Source organism: Chelonia mydas, chromosome 6, assembly GCF_015237465.2.
Source record: "Chelonia mydas isolate rCheMyd1 chromosome 6, rCheMyd1.pri.v2, whole genome shotgun sequence".
NCBI classification, from domain to species: domain Eukaryota; kingdom Metazoa; phylum Chordata; order Testudines; family Cheloniidae; genus Chelonia; species Chelonia mydas.
Genome location: NC_051246.2, coordinates 27,419,883 through 27,441,717, shown reverse-complemented (window position 1 = coordinate 27,441,717; position 21,835 = coordinate 27,419,883). Strand labels below are relative to the sequence as shown.

General features: G+C 41.8%; 1 protein-coding gene across 5 annotated transcripts in view; it reads left to right on the top strand.

Moving 5' to 3' along the window:
- Positions 1–382: 382 nt before the first annotated feature.
- The window catches only part of MOB2 (MOB kinase activator 2), a 156,103-nt gene continuing 134,650 nt past the window's right edge, over positions 383–21,835 (top strand). The window contains exons 1-2 of one of the 5 annotated variants that reach the window (XM_043548482.1): positions 383–662; positions 5,868–5,958. In XM_043548482.1, coding sequence (XP_043404417.1) covers positions 5,921–5,958 — 38 coding nt within the window. In that variant the 5' untranslated portion in view covers positions 383–662; positions 5,868–5,920. Of the gene's footprint in view, positions 663–3,069; positions 3,127–5,867; positions 5,959–20,899; positions 20,953–21,835 lie in introns of those variants that run through there. The other 4 variants (XM_037899615.2, XM_037899614.2, XM_037899618.2 and 1 more) reach the window with 4 other exon arrangements.

Here is a 21,835-nt window from a genome sequence, read left to right as displayed (position 1 = left end):
TTCGCGGGCTGCAGCCCACTTCACCAGATGCGCGCACGAGGAGTCCGATCGGCTACTCTTTAAGGTGCCGCCGGACTACTCTTTAAGGTGCCGCCGGACTCCTCATTGTTTTTCTGGATGCAGACTAACACGGCTACCCCTCTGATAGGTGGACTAACAGTCACTCAGCGGCCCCGATCCGGAGGCGTCTGGTGGCAGAGGAGACACCCTGCCCAGTGCGCTCCGCCCAGCAGGGGCTCCACGTGGCCCCAGCCTGCACACCGGACTACATTTCCCATGGTGCCCCGGGTGGGGAAGGGGGGACACTTCCGGGTTAGCAGTAGCCGGGGGCGGGGGCCTGTGTGTTTACTTCCGGCCTCCCTGGGAGTGTGTCTGAGGCTAGGGGGACCCGGCGCAGCCTGGGGGCAGGAGCGTGAGCCCGGCTGAGCCGCCCGTCCGCCGTCGCCGGGGGGGCGGGGCCAGGTGGGGGCGGGCGCCAGCGCCAGCGCCAGCCCCGCCGCCGGGGGCCGGGCGGCCCCATGCGCAGCCCCAGAGGCCGGAGCGGGTGGTGAGCTCGGGCAGGACGCAGGAGCCCGCCCCGGCTCCTCCCCGGCCCCGCACCCAGCGGGCGGCGCAGCAGCGGAGCAGGCGGCCCCCGGGAGAGCCATGGACTGGCTTATGGGGTGAGTGGCGCGGGGGGCTGCGGGGGACTGGGGTCGCGGGGGTGCAGCTGGGGGGTTTGGGGGAGTACAGGTAGAGCGGGGGGGGCTGGGAGCTTGGGGGGGGCTGAGGGGGTACAGGTAGAACTTGGGGCTGCTGGCCTGGGTCTGGGGGGAGGCTGGGGTGGGGGGCACGGCTGGAGGGGGGGGCGGGGTGGGGGGTGCAGCTGGAGGGTGCTGGGTGTGAAGCGCAGGTGGCCCTAGGCGGGGAATCCTCTTGCTCTGTCCAATGGAGGCAAGCTCTTGTGTCAGCAGCCCAGGGGTGGGTCCCTTGCACATTTCTCCTCAACTCGTCTGGCTCGGGAGGGGCAGGGTGTGTGTGGAGCGGCCTGGGGATTTCTTGCCTATCTGTGAATGCAGGTGATGCTAAGAGTGGCAAGGAGTTTCCCCTCTTATCTGGGGTCAGGAGGTGCCTCTAAGCAGCTGGTGGCCACCCGCTGGTCCCTGAGTGGCAAGGAATACACTGACATGGGGTAGCTTCAGGTGAGATGGGGACCCCGCGGCCAAGTTTGAAGTGCATAGGGAGACCAGGGGACACGGAAAACACAGGAATTAGCGAAAAACCTCAGAGTGAAAAGCCTCTTAACTTCCCCCTGAGCTATGTGGTGCCGTCTGATAGTGGCCATAAAATTTAATGCAGTATAGAGACTGTTGGTTACACCTCAAAGGTGGCAGTTGGTGAACAGAGGGGAGCATACTGGGGTGGTAAGGGACTCTATCCTGCTGAGAAGCATGGGCTCCCCAGGTTGGGAAGCATGAGAAACAGTGAAATAGCATGGGACTCCTCTTCCTGCTAAGGGACAAGAGAAATACATGACTAATCAATTGTTCAGGGCTGAAAAGACAGTACATGTGGTCTCCAGCAGTGACATTGAGAGGAGAAATACCATATTAGAATGTGCTTATAGGGTTACACAGTGTCAAGCTTGTAAAATGTTTGGGGTTATATTTGGGTACCTTGTCTATTGATTGCTATGTGGCAATTGGCTGTTGACTGGTTTACAGGGTAGGAGAGATGCAGAAAAGAACTTTCCCTGTTCTGCAAATTAATCTGTATAAGAGCAACTAATTTCTTTCCTTTTTTGGATATAAAAAAGGCAGGCATTGCATGTCTCAATACATTTCTATCAGTGTAGTGAGACTGCTATTTCTGCAGCAGAAATTTAGTTCTGACCTAGGAGTTTGCCAAGATCTGATCTGAATGGCTTGCTGGGGAGTGGAGGAAGACAACTCGGCAGAGATTAAAACCAAATCACTGCTGTGCCAGAGGACTTGGATAGCATGGGATTAATAGTGCTAATTACACAGAGACAGAAGGTAGAAAGCGATTTGCTGCTAGTTTTATGTTTAAAAATCTTAGCAAGAGAGACACCTGTACAGTAGAATGGAGTGACCTGATATATTATCAGTGTCCCAGAGAAAGAGATTTGATAGCTTATTGCAAGAATTTTGCTGATGACCTGTACTCATGTGAACTGAATAACTGTGGATCAGAATCAGGTGGACGGTAAATTTATGATTCAGTGACCCTTGGTCTTAAGTTAGGTGGTTTTGTACAGTAGTTTGATCCTTAGTGTGATGTTTTATTATCTGTATTACATCCTCCAGAGTATGACAGCACTGGAAAATGGGATCACAACCTATCTGTGTTGCTAGGTCAGATAGTATCTTTTTTACATGGAAAAACTACCCAGTTCCACTTCTTCTTTTTCTGAAACTGAAGTAACTGGATAGTTGGTAAACTGACAGCATTTGTCTGCTCTGCTCTTTTATTAAGAAGACAGATTTCTTTGGACTGGATATGTCCAACTCTAGATCCAATTGTCAAGACTTCTATAACTAGTATTAACTGTAATGTTGACTAATAAGCTAATGGGCATGGACTCCTGCACATTTTCTGGGTAGATTGTTAGTATGGCTTTCCTACAACAAATTAATTAATAGAAGTATAGTGTTTGAGACATGCAAGGCCTTTTTGTGTGATATGCATTGGAAAGCTGGCATCATGCAGGTTAGAAGGAAATACTGTTATTAGTTACTAATAATGAAGATGTTGGTCTAATTGGGTTTCTTTTGATTGTGTTTTTAGCAACTACTAGGCAACTAGAGCCTACCATATTTACTTTATATAAACAAATCTAAAAGAAACTTGAGTATTGTTGTGGAGAGTGAAGTGAAAGGAAGCTTCATTTAAAAAAAAGAGGAAAAAGCGTATCCCAGTACTTAAACAGAAGACTTAGACGGCTTAAGATGGTTCTTTCACTCCCATTTTGCACAAACTATTATCATAAACTAGCCAAGAACCAAACTGTGATGTTACTAGACTTTCATTGTATTAGAAAGTAAATTTTCTCATCATTCATGTTTTTAGGCTTGTTGGAAGTTTGCTATGTATTACTGCTGCCACTGTACATGTAATCTTTCCAAGGTGGGTGAACTCAAGTTGGAGTGGAGAACGTCTCTTTGCCTACATTAATTTTCATTGATCTTGGCTTGTCTGTGAATTACGTTTGTTCTTTGCTGTTACCTGATACTTCTGTTAATGTCCAAACTTTGTGTACATTGCAGTCTTTTGCATTGTCACAGGGTGTGTCTTCACAGCACAGTAAGATCAAGTTATAACTCAAATATTACCCCTAACTTGACCCCTTTGCCCACACACAAATCTATAGTTCGAGAAAACTGCTTTAAGCTCAAGGTAGCTAGCCAGTGGAGGGACTGAAGCTGAGTGCTGCTGAAGCTTGAACTAGGAACGCAGTGGGGATGCAATAACTTGAGTTACAACATGTCATCAGAAGATAGTCTTGTCATTCTATGCTGCTAATCAAATCACCGTGTATAACTCATGTTGTTTGGAAATGTGGTTACTCTCACTCGAGCTATGTTAGCTTCAATGCCCCTAATCTAAGTGTGCTAATTTGAGTTACTTGTACTCTGGAGACACATTCTTTCTTTCAAAGTTTGTAGAAGTTTTGTGTGGACTTTGTGGGTAATAAGGGGAAGGAAAACAGTGGGTATGTGGGGGAGAGAGGAGAAGTCAACAACCTCTTAGGGTTTGTCTATAGAAACTCTGCTGTGGCACTGCTGCAGCGCTTCAGTGAAGACACTATCTATGCCAACAGGAGGGGTTCTTCCATCAGTGTAGGTACTCCACCTTCCTCAGAGGTGGTAACTAAGTTGAGGGGGGGAAAATGACCTAGTGCTGTCTTTGCCGGGTGTTAGGTTGGTTTAACTGCATTGTTCAGGGGTGTGGATTTTTCACACCCCCTGAGCAAGGTAGTTCTACTGACTCAATTTCCTAGTGTAGACCAGGCCTCAATCTGTCCAACTGGGTGCTTCTGTCAGCAGCACTGTGTGTGTCTAAGTGAAATTATTCCTCAGGTTACTGAAAAAGAAACTTATGGTATTCAGTTTATTACAGCAGAGCTTTGAATAAATGTCAGTCTGCCTTATCTTCAACTAAAACTGCAATTGTTTCCAATCTCTTGTAAGGGAAAGGAGGAGCTGCAGAAAAACCTGCACAAAGAGGGAAGAACAAAACGTTGCACTTTGGAATACCACAGTTTTTTTTAATGAATTTCCTGTCTCACTTCTGCATATTAAGCTGCATCAGTCTGTTTTCTGATGTCCCTGTGTATCAATGAGACTAATATGGAAAGAGTACAATTCTTTCTTAATCAACTCTGAATACTGTGTCAAATGTGTTAGTACTCCCAAGAATGTTTTTCCTCATGTTATCAATCATATTTTTTCTTGAATGCTCTGGACTGGAAAGCGCTCTACATGTTAAACTTTGTATTGTTATAGAAACTGGCTTTCAAAGGCAAATGAAAATTCTTTGTTTAAAATATAAACGAGGCAGCAACAGCAGCTAACCATGTTCTAGCTTCCCACTATTCCAGCTCATCTCACATTTATTGCACTTAGACCTCTTTATTCTTTAAAGGTCCTGTACAGTTGAGTGTTGTGTTGGGAAGTGGGGGAAGGGGAAGTTCTAATCATCCCACAGAGGGCAGCAGCCTAAGTGTCTCAGATTGCCACAGAGCACTTAATACAGAAATAGAAACTGGAGCCTATAAACAATGATGAATTTATCAAAGAATCGGCAAATAACAGTAAGCTTGGCTGGCCACACACCAGAGCGTCACTGTGATCAGTTTGGTTAATTGTTCTCTCAAATGCCTTAAAACTGTTGGAAGTTCTAGGGGAGAAAGCTGCATAACTGAGCTATTGGCATACATACAATCACATATTAGTTTAAGACCCTAATAAATCTTAAGTCTCTCCTTTCCCTTGGAAAATGTCTTATCTTTCTCCTGAACATTGCCGTAACAATGTTACTGATTGAAGGGTGTGTTCTCTTTGGTATATATGTGTAACTCCTATTAGTTACAATGAGAGTTGTGTCTGGAAAGAATAGAACAATAAGTTGTGCAATATCTTGGAGCTTTATAAATAGAAGAGAGAAAGCTAAAAGTATTCCCATTGTACATAGAAAATATGTACCATGGCTTTGATTGGAGACCACAGATGCTTGGATGGTGGTGTTCACTGACATCTGACAGGAATCTAGGCTATACACTTAGTATTTCATTTTGAAAGAGGATTGATTTGCTGTTACAAATAGAGCCAAAAATCTTTAACACTAAATTTAAAGTAGCAACAAAGACAGATATTGTTCCTTCAGTTATGAAACCTTTTTAATTTGAATTTAAAACTCTTAATTGTAAAGGACAAAACCTTTTTTGAAAATGAAGTTGTAAATCTCACAAGCCTTGATTACTCTTTTAAATACGGGGTTCTGATACATAAATTGTAACATCTATGCCATCCAAAGAATGACTTTGAATATGCAGAGCAGCTTTATGTTACATAGATATTTAAAAAGAAAAATCAGTTTGCCAGCAAACTACCTGTTAACAACCAGCTACTGCTTTATGGAAGGACTGAGGTGGAGGGAGGAAAAATGAGTGAAAATTGTTTAATTAAAAAGAACGTCTTTGTATTGCACTAAGCTATAATGTTTTCTTGACTAATTTTTCTTTGTGCTGTCATCTTTTACCACGTGAAAGACCTTGCAACCTAGACAATTTGCCGCAATCAAATGCTGTTCTTAGACTTGTGTGGATATTGTTTTCTGTTGACCATGTATCCATATTCCGTCCACAGTAGAGAATTGTGGCATTCCCGGTACCAGTGTGGTCCTTTGGAATGCTGGTAAAATGCGGAGTCCCAATACTGTGTCCAGATGTTTCACAAGGTATTTCCAGTACCAATAAGATTGTAGGATCTCTGAGTAAGTCTTAATGCATTTGTCCAGACTGCTTCAGTTGGAACTGTTTCAATGCAAGCATGATAGCATTGTAGCTACGATGCTTCCTTTGATCTTCCCACCAAGCTGTCACAACTTCTTCCCACCAATTCCTGGATCTATACAGGATAGGTGATACTAACCTGGTCTTGCTTTTGCTCTTACTCCTACTCTCTACCCCTTGCTTCTCTCCCAGGGAGGAATGCAGCACACAATAGCTTATTAAAGGTAACTATTTAGTTGTGCGATTTTTATTCTATAATAAATATTATTCAGTACAACTTTACAATAATATTTTTTGGGCCGTGGATCTTTAGCTCCTGGAAAAAATACATATGTACACATGCTAATTTTATAGCAACAAATGTATGCGTGCCTTACTGTGGGTTGAAATGGCATGGCAGTGAAGTGTCTGCCTCAGCAGTATCTCCCAGACCTATAATATCTGAGGAGGGCACTGTATGCCCTGGTTTAAATTCTCGCTCATACATATCCATGGTATTTCAGTAGCCACTACTCAGACCTCTCTCCCCTAGTACTTTCCCCAGGAGATGGACATTATAACATGTGCTGTGGGAGTGAAGAATTTTTAGGCAGCTTGGAGGGCTGTCCTTCCTTCACTCGTGTATCTGACTTTTTTAGAGGTGATAAGAAGAAATAGTTCTCCAAAATATGGAGAAGTTAGAGACTATAAACCAAGCCCCTTATCTTAAGAGTATTGGTACATGAAGTCAGCAATGCTCATATAAGACACCAGGTACAGTTTACGTAAGCACTCTGTGGCCAACTCGTGGCCTTCTGTGTTTTGAATGTAATTGAGGGAAAAGCCCTTGCCCTTCATGATACATTCACAGTGGAGAGAGCTATTGGACATTATCATTTGGTTACTTCATTGGTATAATCCAACATAACTTTAACACCTCTCTTTCTCTAAATCTCACATGCAACTGTATAAAAATTATATATGTACAGTCATATGTATACACAGTACATACAGTTCCCTGCCTAGCATACACCTGCTACCACAAATACCTATTCCTGGAATTACGGGATAAGTAGCACAATGCACAGGTTGGTGCAAGTGCTATGTGTGGACACAGTGTATTAGTCCACACAAACAACTGTTTAGTGTGGACACTAATCCGTCTGAAGAATCAGTCAAAGAGAATCTCAGCTGCAGTGGTCAACCTTGTGCAGAGATCCAGTCCTTTAGTGTAGAAGGGTTCCATGATCTTACCTTTACCTGGATAAGGTCAATGTATTTTAAGTTAAAATGAAGTGGCAAACCTTCCCTTCCACCAGCAGGCTTCTGACCGACTTTCTCTTCCTTCTTCAGGCCGCTATGTGGAAAGCTAGAACATCCTGTGAGTTGTAAAGTTTTGGAGTGGTAGCATTGCTGCTTTGTAGATTGTGAAGCTAGTTAACAAAACCAGAATTGCATACTACTAACTATAGCCCTGTTAGAAGACTTATGAGAATGCAGGAGTTCTTTATTAGAAAGCTGTGTATTCTTGAGGTAATGTCTAATTGAAAATGAGCTTCATCAGCATATGCAGACTACTATTATGGGGAGAGGTCTTAACACTGAGCTACTTTTTAAATAGCTAATAACTAGAGACTAAAGGTATACAAAGAACACTTAAGTTGTAACACTTCTACCTACATCTGACTTTACAAGCCAATAAGAATCAAATATGCTAATTTTCAGCTGTGCTAGATTTAATTTTGGGCTTGTCTACACTATCCGCTGCATTGGCAGGCAGTGATCGATCCAGTGGGGGTCGATTTATTGCGTCTCATATAGATGCGATAAATTGACCACTGGGTGCTCTCCCCTCGACTCTGGTACTCCACCAGAACGAGGAGCACAAGCGGAGTCGACGGGAGAGCGTCAGCTGTCGACTTACCGCAGTGAAGACACCGCAGTAAGTAGATCTAAGTATGTCGACTTCAGCTACGCTATTCACATAGCTGAAGTTGCGTATCTTAAATCGACCCCACGTGGTAGTGTAGACAAGCCCTTTGGCTGTGCTTGGACAGTATAAATTAAATGTAAGGAAATCAGCATATAGCTAGGAACAGTGAAGAAGTATGTGGCATGCTTTGTGTTCAGGTTGGCTGCTCCCCAGTACAGTTGAACAGATTAAGGTTAAAAGCAGTATACTCCTGGCCTGTGCAGAACAGACATTTGTGTAAGGAAGTATTTTAATTTTGGGGATTCCTTGAAATTAACTAATTACAACAGAATGCCCTACCCCCAAAATATGGATTAAAATAAAAAATTACATTTCTACCTTCAGTTCTGTACACTGCAGTACCAGCATTTCCATCAGCTGACGTTAAAAACGAGGCTAACTTGTTTCCCCTCGTTCCCCTTCTGCTTTTATAAGGTGATTTCCCCCCCCCCATGGAGCTTTGCTAGAACCTCTCTCAGGTGCACGAATATATGCTCATTTTGATTTTTAACTGACCTCACAACAGGTGTTTCCCTTTTGTATAATCCCTGCAAAATCAGGGTTTCATGAGCTGTTTTCCCTATTTGGAGAGAGTTGAAAATAGACTCGTAAAACACAGACCTGCATGGTCCTATCAAAGAGTCACATGTTCCTCATTCACTTCCCATTCTCACACATAATACCCAAGGACATGTTAAATCTATGCTCTTTGAACCCAAATAAAATTTGTACATGTCATTGGACACTCTAAATATCTCTAGACTCTATTAAAGTGAAACTAAATATAGTTTTGCTTGAAAGAAACAGATAATAGAACCGAAAGTTTATCAAGACTGTCACAATGGGATTTTGCATCTCTTCTGGCGGGTGAAGGCATGGGAAAGAGACTAATAATTCAGCTGCTGCTGCTTCTTTCGTATGGCTTCGGTAGATAGCAACCATTACAAATTTATATCTAAATTTGATAGCTATCACATTTACCAGCTCACTGCTGCGGCAACGTCCTTCAGACCCCCAGTGAAATAACTCAGATATGAGGTGCTCCATTGTTTGTGCCTGGTGACCACAGTCGGATACAAGTGTTTGCCTCATTTTCCATTTAAACAGGGTTTGTCCACATTTCCCATGAGATTCAATCTACACCAGTCTTTCCGACATAAAGCAAAACCAGCGGTTCCTCGGCAGGTTCAACGACAAGCTGTTTGTTTTGAGCAGTCGAAATGCTCCATGTGGCTCTCCATTGAGCCTCAGCATTGAAGTTGAGTGTAAGGGCCTTGATGCAGTTCCATAAAGGCTTGTGGGATTTTAATCTTGACTTTGGCGGGTTCTGCAGGTGATGCATTGTGCAATGGGATCCTCATGTTTGCCCTGACATGGCTGAGAAAGCAAAATGTCTGGGCAGCTCTTCTAATCTGTGGAGGCTGGATGTGCGATAGAACTGGGAGCCAGATATGAGCATTCCTGACACTATGCACATGCCATTGTTGAGTTGAGTATCAAGGAGTTGTGTGACTGCTGTGAGTCCACACTTGCACACAGTATTCAGCCGCAGAATATATACTTCCGGTTTGTAGGGCCCGTGGACTGAAGCGCCATGCTGTTCCGGCCAGTTTCCTGATAAGCGTGACATGAGACCTGATCTTATTGCTGTGTTCATGAGGTGTTGTCGAAAGGTCAAACTTTGGTCCAGTATAATGTCAAGATACTTTGGGTTAGCCTCATGGCTGACACTCTCACCACAGAACTGCACTTTGAGTTTGGTATTCGCTTTCCATCTGAGCAATAAAATGGCTGTCACCATGGTTTTTTTTCCCCCCTAAGTTTCCAGTGTTGGAAATAATTAGCCATTATGCTAAGATCTTGGGTTAGGATGCAGTTTGATGGTATCAAGGCAATTCAGTAATTACAATACTAGGGAGATCAGGAAAAGCTTGGTGTCCTCTACTATGCTTCTGAGACATTAATGACTTTGCATGCTGTGTTGAGCTTCGGTTATTGATGAATTGTTTCCTCCTCTTGTCACTGCAGCTGCACTACTCTGCACGTAAGTGAATTAAGGCTTCCTGTAAAGAGAGTCAGATGTGTCTGAAGCTGTTTTTGCTTTTTTCCTACCCAGTACTGCTTGTATCCAGCCATACTTGGCCCTCCTTTTAAGTTTCTTTCCTGTTTGCTTTCTGTAGAGGGCACAGCACAGGGATGCTCATTCCTACAAAACATTTAGAGAAGCATGTGAATATGTAAACAGATATCCTTAAAATTGAATTAAATGTACTTGAGGGGGAACTGCGCTTTTCATGCACTCAGAGTTCATACTTTGATCCACCCTGTATCTGTTACAGTGGGGTTTTTTATTCAAATTCTTTCCTAACTCAGTGCTGCAACGCTGCAGGGTGTAAATCTGGGATGACTGTGGCCCTCAGTAAATATTGAAAACGCTTACTGTCTCTTGATCCCCTTTTTTCCTGAATCCTTTTTCTGAATAACATGACATATTTTCATCATACTAATGATGCATTTTAAGATATTTGAATTTAAGCAGAAATTAAGTTCTGTCTTCAGTCTACTGGCTATGTGTTTACTATAAAACCACTATTCCTAGAACTGGTCTGACATCAGTAGTAGTGCATAAACAGAGCCACTATCACTTAAGTTCCTTTTAAGCATGAACTATATTTACACTAACTGATAAGTAACTCTGGGGAAAAAAAATCTTTCAGGCTTCCATCTGGGTGTCATATACAATGACAAGTAAATAAACTCTTAAAAAGCAGTTGGCAATGTTTTCCTCTGACTGAGAGCAGAGTATGAGGAAGCAGGTACTTGTTAATTTAAGTTTAGATCCCACAAATTACCTCCCCAGACACAGGCCTTCAATGGATACACCTGGGAAGATTCATTACTAGGCTGTAACTCTTGATGACTTCCACTTGCCCATTTCCATAGCATCTGGGCATATGGCAAATATTAGAAGCAAGTCATGCATTATATTAAGCTGTTTGCAATGAACAGTACAAACAGTTAACACATTGAAACAAAATGTACTGAGCTGATTCTCTTTTCTGGTTGCCCAATCATGTATCTTTTCTATTAGCTTAGTGGGCTACTGGAGAGAGCCCCTGACTAGCCAAGAACAAGTATTATTGGGGGTAGGCTAGTTACCTCACAGTAGATAATAAAGAGATGGCCTCAAGTCTTTGTTATAATCATTCTGTGGCAAAACAGTAAATGGGATAACTAACTGGATGTTTTTCATGAGAGTAAGTAAAAATTTATAAATGGATCTAAAGGAATTTTTGCCTAGCGAAAACAGGTGTGTAATGAATCTGGGGGGAAATGGAAGTTTGGGAGCTTTTGATTGAATGCAGCAACCCTGCCCAGGACAAGTTTCAGGAAGCAGCAGTTTGGATCAGCTCAAGTTTTGGTGGTCTGCATGGCTTTGCACTATGGGAAGCTTGTGGCATCATTCACTAACAGTCTGTGTACAAGAATAATTGGATGCCCATTGACGTTGAGATTATGGGATTTTTAAACAGCTGCATTAAGCAAATCTGAACTCTCCTTTGCCAGGTCTGCGTATACTGCGACTGTTGTTGATCAAAGGCAGAATTTTAATCCAGGTCTCAAAGTGATATGCTAGTGAAGTAAACTAGTGTATTACCGTGTATCCTTTTCTGCAGTGCACTGTTTCCGCTCCCTAGTTAACAAGATGAGGAGACTGTGAAGCTTGTTTACTGAATGCAGTTTTTAAACATCCTTGTTAGTAGTATTCCACCCACTTTATTCTGGAATACAAAAAGCTGAGGCTGCTTCTCTTGCCATAGCAAGCTCTGTAAGGAAGGCATGTGATGCCTTGGCAGTGACGCATTGCTTTTAGTACTGTTGAGGATTGTTAAATCAGTGAGCCACACGAGCTCTCCCTTGTGAATGAAGAATAAACGTGGTCTTATTAAATGTTCCTGCCAGAGGTTGTTCACACGTTTTGGGCAATTGGACTCCTAGAAGTTTCCCCATTCTTGAGACAGCTTCTTCTGCAGGAGTTCTAAATTGCCTCACTTCAGAGTTACACTTGTCATTTTGACCTTTAACCATTCAATAGCAGCACAGAAAGAGTTTTTAAAAAGACCTTGGTTGGGTTTTTTTTGTTTTTTTAAGGAAAAAAAGCAGTTTGGCTGCTGAAGGCAAGCTCTCCTAGGGGAGAGAATCTAGTCAGGGCAACAGTTCTTCACACAACCTGTAGGGCTGGATATTGGCTCCTGTGTCGGAAGGGAGGTCAGTGGCAGTGGAAATAAGACAGTGGGCATTTCTCCATTATGCTCCGCTTACTATTAAACGGATTATATGAATTCAAGTTTCAGCTAAATGCTTGCTTCTCTTCACGGTATGGAAGCACAATAGCAAGATCAGAAGAAAAGGGTAAAGAGGGAAGAGTCCGAAATGAATTCTGGAGGCTAGTCTGTGCTCCAGCTTACTGTTACCATAAGACCAGAACAATGGGGCAGTTGATTAAATAAAAGGATCTGCAAGGATGTAACACTAATGAAACACAATACTTAATAAACCTGTGGAACTGAAAGTTGTATAATACCACTAAAGCAACTTGCTTAGTATAATTCTGTAAAGATTAGATCATATTAACCAGAGTGTTCTCTGCATTTGTGCTAGCTACGATAAAAATGGCAAGTGTTTTCTGTCCTCGTGTGTCAAGGCATAAGCTGATCAGCCAGAGCCAGCAAGAAACTTTCCCCTACAGAGGTTTATGGTGCCTTCTGAATCAATCTATTATTGCAGTTGTCAGAGGCAGGATATTGGACTCGGTGGACCGTTGGTCTTTTTCAGTATGTCTGGACCTATGTTTCAGACATCTCTCTAAAATATATTGAAATAGCCTTTCTTCCTATTTGAGAATAGCCTCTCCTCCAATTTAGCTGCAAGCTGAAATATTTGTACTGCTTTTACGGTAGTATTAAGTGCACTAGTTCATTAACTTATTATCTGGAAGTTTTAAAAAACGGCAATTTCATGTATCGTGTTTCTTGGTGCTGTCTGTGACTCTCCGACCATTTGCGCTTCCTTGAGGTCTTCGTACTGCAGGCTTAAGAAACAATTATCCCTCCTTCCATCCTTTTTCAGATAATGTGAACTTCTGACAGTGTCCCTATTATGGAGCTATGGGTCAGGTCTCCTGTTATGTTACATCCCCACCCATGTTGTAAGTAAGGTAAATTACAGTATCTTAGTCTATAAAGATGCCAGGAAAAGTCTGTGCTCCTGATATTTACTGGTCCCCAAGGTTGTCACAACTTTGAGACCTTGTCTGTCAGTGAGCATATGTTAAAACTTGTAATGATTTCATGATACTAGGGGAAGGGAATGGACAGAATTGTCTGTTTAAAACACTCCCCTTTCCACCACCCCACCTCACGACCAGATCCAGCTGGACTTTCTGGAGATTGAACAAGTATCCCAGACTCTTGTGACACTTAATCACTGTGGTATTTAAATTTAAGTTGTTTCCATTGTGACAGATTTGGCAGTTTCCTGCAATATCTTTGGGAGATCTTACTGTAATAAGTTTAGTTATGGTTGTGGGCCTGGAACTAGGAACAGTGCGGGGAGATTAGGTAAATTCACTCAGATTGTAACACCTCCAAAGAGGTTCCACATTAGTGGTCCAGCAAGCTCCTCAGCTATCCCTTCTTAAACTCTTGGATGCAAATTATCTGGACCACTTGATTTTGAAATATCTAAATTTAATACCTTCTGTTTTAATATTCTCCAGAGATTAGTGGCATAGAAAGAATCTTATCACCATACGATGAGATACATTAGCTGTTTTCTCCCCAAATACAGAAGAGAAATATTTAACATTTCTGCCTCTTTTGCATTATTACTGATAATTCTGTCTTTTCCATCTAGCAATGGAGCAATACCATTGTCAGGTGTCTCTTTGTTCCTAATATATTTTAAAAACTCCTTATTGTCCTTAATGCTACTGGTGGTAGATTTATTCTTGTGTCCCTTGGCTTCCTGTATCAATTTACTACAATTCCTAACTTCTGATTTATACTCATTACTATCAACTTCTCCTTTCTTCCATTTGTTGTAAAAAAAAAAAAAAAAAATTTCTTTACAGCTGCCTTCACTTCCCCTCTAAACTAGGTTTTTGTTTTTTTAAGGAGCATAGTCTTTTTTTTTTTCTTTTGTGGGACTGTGACTTTTCGGGCATCTAGTAAAGGTGGTTTTAAATTATTCTCGTTGACTTGGTTTTTTGATAAATTTTTCCTCCCAGATTTGGCTCATAATTGTTCTATTAAAGCACCTTCATATTACTGGTCTGGACTTGACTCTGCTTGCACATATTAAATGTGATCAAGTAGTGACCACTTGTACCCAAGGTACCATTAACTTTTAGTTCTGTGGTCAGTTTCTTTTTATCTCTTAGGATAAGGTCTAATATAGAATTCCTCTGGGTTGACTGCAACACTTTTTGAGATGGCATGTTGACCTGGGTCCTCTCCACTTCAGTCTGTATTTCTTTCTGGACAGTTTATGTACTGTCAGCTCACATACTGCTTCTGGCTTGTATGCTGAACTGATGATTCACAAGATCAGATTTTAGTAGACTTTTATATCTGAATTTGAAGTGTTTGGCATCAGTCAGCATTTCTTTTTGTTTAATCATAACCTTTGTACACTTGAATGTTTGTTTTATAAGCACTGTTAGCTCATTGTAATCCCTCAATTGGGCTGAATCTACATCCAGGAAGATCCAGTTCAAAGATGAGATCCTGGGCTGGGGGTGCTTTTGCTAAAAATAACATCACTATTGGGGATCACCCCATGTTAACACTGAAGTGTAAATTTTTTTTTTTTTAATTTTTTTTTTCCAAGTGCGGTAGTGGGGAGAGGCCTTTACGGAAAGGAAACATAGTAGCTGTCTTACTTTTAACTCTTAGTTGCATGCTGTAGCAAGTTTGTTATTATATATAAAGAATAAGCATTGACTCAGAAACATAAAAGAAATCTATATGTTTTGAAAAGCTATGAGGTTATTGGCCAGTCCTAACTGAGCAGGCCAAATATAATTTCATTCCACTGATTATATTAATGTTGGAAAAACTGTCTTATTATATAGGAAACATTTAAAGTGTTCATGTGTATATGTGAGAGGCAAGGTGGGTGAGATAATATATTTCATTGGAGCAAATCCTGTTGTTGAGAGAGACAAGCTTTTGAGCCCCACAGAGCTCTTCTTCAGATCAGAAGAACCCTGTGTGGCTCGAAAGCTTGTCTCATCAACAAAAGTTGATCCAATAAAATATGTCATCTCACCCACCTTGTCTCTCTCTCTCTAATATCCTGGTACCAACATTGCTACACAACGCTGTATATATGACGCTCTTGCACTACCAAATGAAATTCAATTGGCTGAATTGGGGTAGGCATAGGACTTAATAGTTTTCTTGTAGATGACAAGGCTAGCACAAACAACTAATCAGCCAGAGATTGCCTTAAACAGGACCACATCATAAGATAATTGGGTTGTGTTTAGCTATTAAAGATGACCCTTTCTTGTTCCTTAAAATTCTTTCCTCACTACAAACTTTGTTTTTAAATTGACAACTTTACTTGCCTTCCCCGCTCCTGCTCAATAAATTACTATATTAAGATGAATTGATAACCAGTTGTAAACAGATTTAAGTGTGTTCATACAGGGTTTGTACTCGTTTAGCTAAATGTAAAATGTAAGACTATGTAAAGCCCTATATCTCTTGTGCCACTACTCTTGTACATACAAAGATGTGAGGTGCCTTCTCATCAGAAATGCACCAGACCTCAGGTAGCAACTCGTATGGGCCTTTGTCATGAAAATCCATCAACATTCTGTAAAACCACTGTGCTTTCCTTCTGGGAATTAGACATTTGCAAAATTTGCAAAAAATTTGCAAAAGGGGGTTTAAGAAGCTCATATGAAGTTGCTACTAACTTCTCTGCAAGCGTTTGAAAATAGTTTACATAACCAGGAGATGAAATGTGAAGAAAGGTTCAGTGGCTTTTTTCTCAGATCACTTGTGCCAATGACTTGTTTATATCTTTCCTAAGGATTTCATACTAAGGGTATGTTCCTTACATATCTTGTCAAAAGGGAGTTAAAACCCTCTCTCCTTGATTTCTAGCTTATGTGCCTAATGCCAAGAGAGAAACTTTTACCAGATCAGAGTTGTTGATTGCCATCATTCTGATTTACCTCTCCAGCATGCTGTTTGTATTGCTTGTTACTTAATACACCTGGTCAAGGGACCTAAATATTTAATTTGAAGGAACAGCCTTATTTTAAAGATGTTTGGGGGGGATTGTTGTAAATAACCTCTAAAGATAAATGTGTGCTGAATACTGTTGTGTAAATCCTACCTGCATACTGAAATCTCTTTAAAAGGCATAATTGATGAATGAACAAATCTGATATATAAATAAAACTTAATCCTTTTTTTGCAGATCAGACCATTGGATATGGATATTTTGTGTTGGTGAATTTTAAATTAAACTTGTGTTATTACCCAAAATCATGAGAGCTACGGCAAGAATTTACAATGAATTCATGTGTAAAGATATTGGAGTAGTTGTAAGTGTCTTGTAATAATAACCTTGGGTGACTTCAGTTCTTGTTGTCATACCCATGAAGGAAACATTCATAAGTGAATATATAAGAGGAGAATTTGATGGTATTTCCTTGTGTGTTATAAAACCAAGATGTCTTGTAATAGAAGTAAAGGAAGGCTGTGGAACCTGGTGGGAATGTTAGTGGGGGATTAACAAAAGCCTTGTAGCTATGGAGTTAAGCTGGGTTTGTGTTTCCAATGCCAATGACATCTTGATTTATGCATACTGAGAATGTGTGGGTTTTTTTTAAACACTGAAGCAATAGGAAATAAGTTAGCCTACTTAAACTCTATATTTCCTGTAGGGCTACTTGTCTAACCAGAAGTCAAAGCTAACAGCTTTTTTTAAGCATAATCTTATCACACTCTTCCCCTTGTTAACTTTTTGTCTGTGTTGTCAGTCTATAAAGCTCTAGGCTTGAAGCTGTCCTTCCTTTCTTCCCTTCCCAAAGCTCCAGAATCTCTCCCTTACAGAAATAAGTTGGTAATGTGTGCAGAATACCTCCTGCACGCATCCTGTTAGCTGTTTTCTTGTCTACAACAGTTCTGTAAAAAATGTAGCTGGAGGAAGTCTCATCCTTGCAGCCAACATAGTTGTTCAGTGCTGGTATAGAAATGCACATGTTCATGTGCTGCTTATGGGTTTAGGGAAATACTCTTGCCTGTTGCTCGGGTTTGATTTTTAGCTTGTTTGGAAACATTTTTCCAGGGTATATAATCTTGTTTCAGTTAGCATGTGATCTTGGGGATTGCCTCAGCATACACAGTAAGAATAAAACAGTCTGACAGTGGTCTGAGTATTCACTCTTATTATGAAACTACATAACCGCAGGTAAGTGCAGAGAAAAAGTGTCTAGGACAGGAAACTTAAATTTTACCCTACATATGACTCTATTTATGTATTTTATATGTGCAGCTTGCTGAGGTGAGCAAGTCTGCAAAATCCAGGTTAGCTGCACTACTCAGTATAGATATACCGTGAATATACAGCTTTTAATTACTAAGCTGCCTGCTGCTGATGAGTCTCTTGCTGCAAGTGACAATTTCTGATGGTAATAGTATAGCATCCATTGTCAGATTGCTAAACCAGTTTCCAATGAAAGGAAAAACTTTGTTTAATATTTGCCCAAATATTAAACATTTAAAAGTGGCCACTTTTTGGAAAGTGATAGTGAAATGGCTGTATTTAACATAAGCCCTGGCACAGTATCCAGAAATGTACAGCACTAGGCTAAGATTCAGGCTTTGTACACTGATTAGTATTTTTGGACTGGAGCAGCAGTTTGCATGGCATTTGTCTTTTTTTATTTTAAATTAGATTAGCATTCTGTTTTTAATGGGTGCAACAAATTGTTCTGCTGCTAAGAGAATAAAGCAAGGCACCTAAACTCTGCAATATTAGACTCCTAGACTATAAGGCCAGAAGGGACCAACATGATCATTTAGTCTGGCAGCATCACCACCTCTGCTTTGCTCTGTCACCACCTATGAGGATATCCAACAAAAGTCCCTACTTCTAGTTGTCTCCACTCCCTGGTCTTTCTCTTGGTTTTAAGACATCAAGCTGGTAAACTGAGAATATGGTATGTATTGGGCACAGGAATTGATTCCCTCTGTCCAGATGGAAGGCTCTAGGATCAGATGCAGTGTGACTGGGCAGATGTAAATGAAAGCAGACCTGGTGCACAAAACCTTTTTTTTTTTTTTTTTTTTTTTTTTTTTTGCCCGTTGATTGCTGCTGCTTTTATATGTGCAGTGAAATCTTGTTAAGAGTACCTGATTATAGAAGAACAATGGTAAAGAACCCCCCTCCATCACAGATCTCTCCTTTGTGCACCAGATGGTGGTAGTCTACTGGTCACATGACTTGGGAAAGTGAAACTGGGATGTGCAGTATTTAATAGTATCCACTGCATTATGTTCCCAGAAGGCTTGCTGTGTGGCTGTATGAGTCTTAACTCACCTTACAGTAGGGAGTGGGTTTGCTTTGTAAGGGGAAGGTCTCTTCTTAAACTTATAGAAATAGAAACAGTTAATTCAATCCCTTCCTCCTGGTGTGCTGCAACATATTGTACAGCAGCTGTTCTCAAACTGTGGGTAAGGACCCCATTTTAATGGGGTCGCCAGGGCTGGCTTTGGACTTGTAGGGCCTAGGGCTGAAGACGAAAACTGAGGGCTTTAGCCCTAGGTTGGGGGGCTCAGGTTACAGGCCTCCCGCCTGGGCCTGAAATCCTGGAGCTTTGGCTTTGCCCTCTCTCCCCCCTCCCCCCCCCCCCCTCCGCCAGCCCAGGGCATGGGGTTTGGGCTTTGCTCCTCCCCCGGCCTGAGGCTTTGGACTTGGTCAGGCCCAGGCTCAGTCCCCCCTCAGGGGGTCGTGTAGTACTTTTTGTTGTCAGAAGGGGGTCATGGTGCAATAAAGTTTGAGAACCCTTGTTGTACAGTATGTAAGATCCATTGACAGAAGATGCCTGCAATTGCTGGGTGCAAATAGGTTCATTCAGCCTGGCCTCCATTCATAGAGCTTTCTCTTCACCACTTCTAAACATTCTGGCGTTTGTTGCTTTATCTTTATTATTCCTATGCACCGTGTTATGAGAGGCAATGGTTTGATACACTTGTTTCAGAACTAAGTGTACTGTGCTCAGCAACAGTGTTTCACAGCTCTCTAGTGTACTGTGAGATGCAGCCCTGTAGGTTTATCCTGAAGCAGCTGTTTTTGTTCTGTAAATGTTTCCATTGGGGGTGAGGAGGGGGCAAATGGAGCTGGTAGCTCTAGAGCCAGGTTAGACCAGGCAGGTGAGAGTTTTGCCTGGGAAGCCCACCAAGTTTTAACAGTACTAGACCAGTGGAGGTAGAAGGGGGGAAGGGAGGATGAAGAGAAGTAAGACATTCTATTAGGATTTTCTTGTGGTACAAGAAACCTTCAGAATGTGGGTATCTCTGCATGTTGTTCTTAGTACAGCCCTGTTTAAAGGAGTGTCTAACGCTTGTTGCATCAGCACAGCTGGCTGGTGTGTTGCAAAAGTGAGGTGGGGACACAAGGCCTTGGTGGAGGGGTCAAAGCATCTGTGTCCTTGTCCAGGAGAGAGAGAGGATCTATGGATTATTGGATTACCTCTTGTCAGATCATGGCAATACATGCTTCCTAAATCCCTCTGCATAGGGAGGGAGTGGTATGTAATAAGGGATGGCTTATTTTAGGCAAACTGATTTAAACAGTCTTTTTTTTTTTTTTTTGCTCTGTTTCTGCTGGAAAAAATTGGAACATTTGTGTGGCAAGTGGCAAGTTTTATCTTCCAAATATGTTTACTTTCAGTGTATTGCTGCACTCTTTTTGTGGGCAGAAGTTGCATGGCAGATCAAAACTGGACAGAGGTCTTACAGTAGGTACAGAGTAGCTTTGGTTTGTTTGTTTTTTGCCTTGGAGGTAGGGGTTGAACATTGGCTTTTGTTGCCATTCTTCTTCTCTTCTCCCTTTCTCCCCTGTTATTCCTTTTCTTCAAACATACACTGGCTAACCATTGGCCATAAAGCGGGACAATAAGTCCAGTGAAACTTATCAAGGTGTGACTTCAGGACCTAGTTTGCAAATGCAAATCTTTAGTGTTGGCTCTTCTTTAATCTTAAACAGCTGTACAACTCCCAGAATGATTGAATTTATATTTGGGGGGATTATATCTTTTAGGGTGGGGCTTGCAGCCCTGTGAGAACCTATTGTTGATTCACCATTCAACTCCAACGGACTCTCTTGCATCTGTATTTTTCCTGTCTGCCATTTGCTCTGCTTGTGGAACATATTGAACTTTCACCATCGCACCAAAATTGAAAGGAATTGAGGCTATTGCCATGCAACGTAATGTAAAAAGTCCAGCACCTGGGACTGTCTTGGTGCATGAACAGCGTTCTGCAATGTCCAGGTTAGAATCTCTTTCCACACTCTTGTTTCCTGGTCTGGCAGGAGCTGAGATTGCTACGCAGGGAGTGAGTTCCTTCTCTTATGTGAGGTGAGATATAATGCCTCTTTCGGTTTCCTCTGGAGAGTGGAAGAAAGACCATTGCAATTTGAGGCTCTGAGACATACGAAGGATGGGTGATTTTAGGGCTCCAACAAAGAGAATCCCACAAGGAGAAGTATTTGACTTGCACAGGATATGTAAAACAACCTCCCTGTGCGCTGTGAAAGTATAAGAACTATTTTTATGCTGTGTGTTCTACAGAACCCTGAATTAGCCATCCAGCTCTTTGCAGGTGTTGCAAATATAAAACTGAGGAGAGTTGGAAGATGGTGAAATGGCTTATAGAAGGCTGACTTGTAACAGAGGCTTATGGTGAGTACTCAGCGTACTTTGGAGTATTTTGTTAAAGAAAAGGCACTTTATAAAAATAATTATTGAAGAAATAATAGTAGTAGCTGATCTGCTCAGGTTTGAGTTCTTTGCAGAGATGCACCATACTTGGCAGTCTCACTTATTGCCTAGGAAATGACACTCAAACTCCTGCAGCTCTAATTGCAAACTTCGTTTTTTCTCTCCACCACAGTGTAATTGGGAACATTTCACCATGGGAGTGAATTTGGCAAGAGGAAAGCCCTCTGTTTGCTGCCCAAGTAAAGCAAACAAACAAATAAGGAAAACAAAAGAAGCTCCCTGCCTGCCCTTCCTCCCTCACTCTCCCCTCCATTTTTTGTAGTGAAGTGGCTGGCACCACTATGCTATTCTGCAGGGAAGATAGACTGTCCTGTCTGGCATTCCACACAGATGGCCTGGAAAAAGTCCACAGTGGGCAAGGGAGAAAATGCCACTCTCTCAGTCCTGCTCTCTTGATTATACAAAGCGAAGGCTAGTGTAGAAAAGTATGTCAATTGAATCTACTTCGTATTTCAAAAAAATACATGGCAGTTTTGTCTCTTGGGTTATTATTAGCTTCCCTCCTAATTGTCTAAGAGAACCCCAGGCTTATGCACCAGATAAATAGCAGTGGGCTTGTTTGTGTTGATGGAGGAAGAGCTCCATCATGAAGTGCCTCACCACAGAGGACCAATAGGTTATCTGAGTAAAGGGCAGGCTAAATGGGTTTAAAAGAGCCTCATGAAGAAAACCATTTTTCTGCCAATCACCTTTCTCCTCTCTAAATAGAAACAATTCGCTCTTACAGGTGGAGGCAATCAGGTTTCAGCCCCAGCTCAGCAAATACCAGTGCTGATCAGGCACT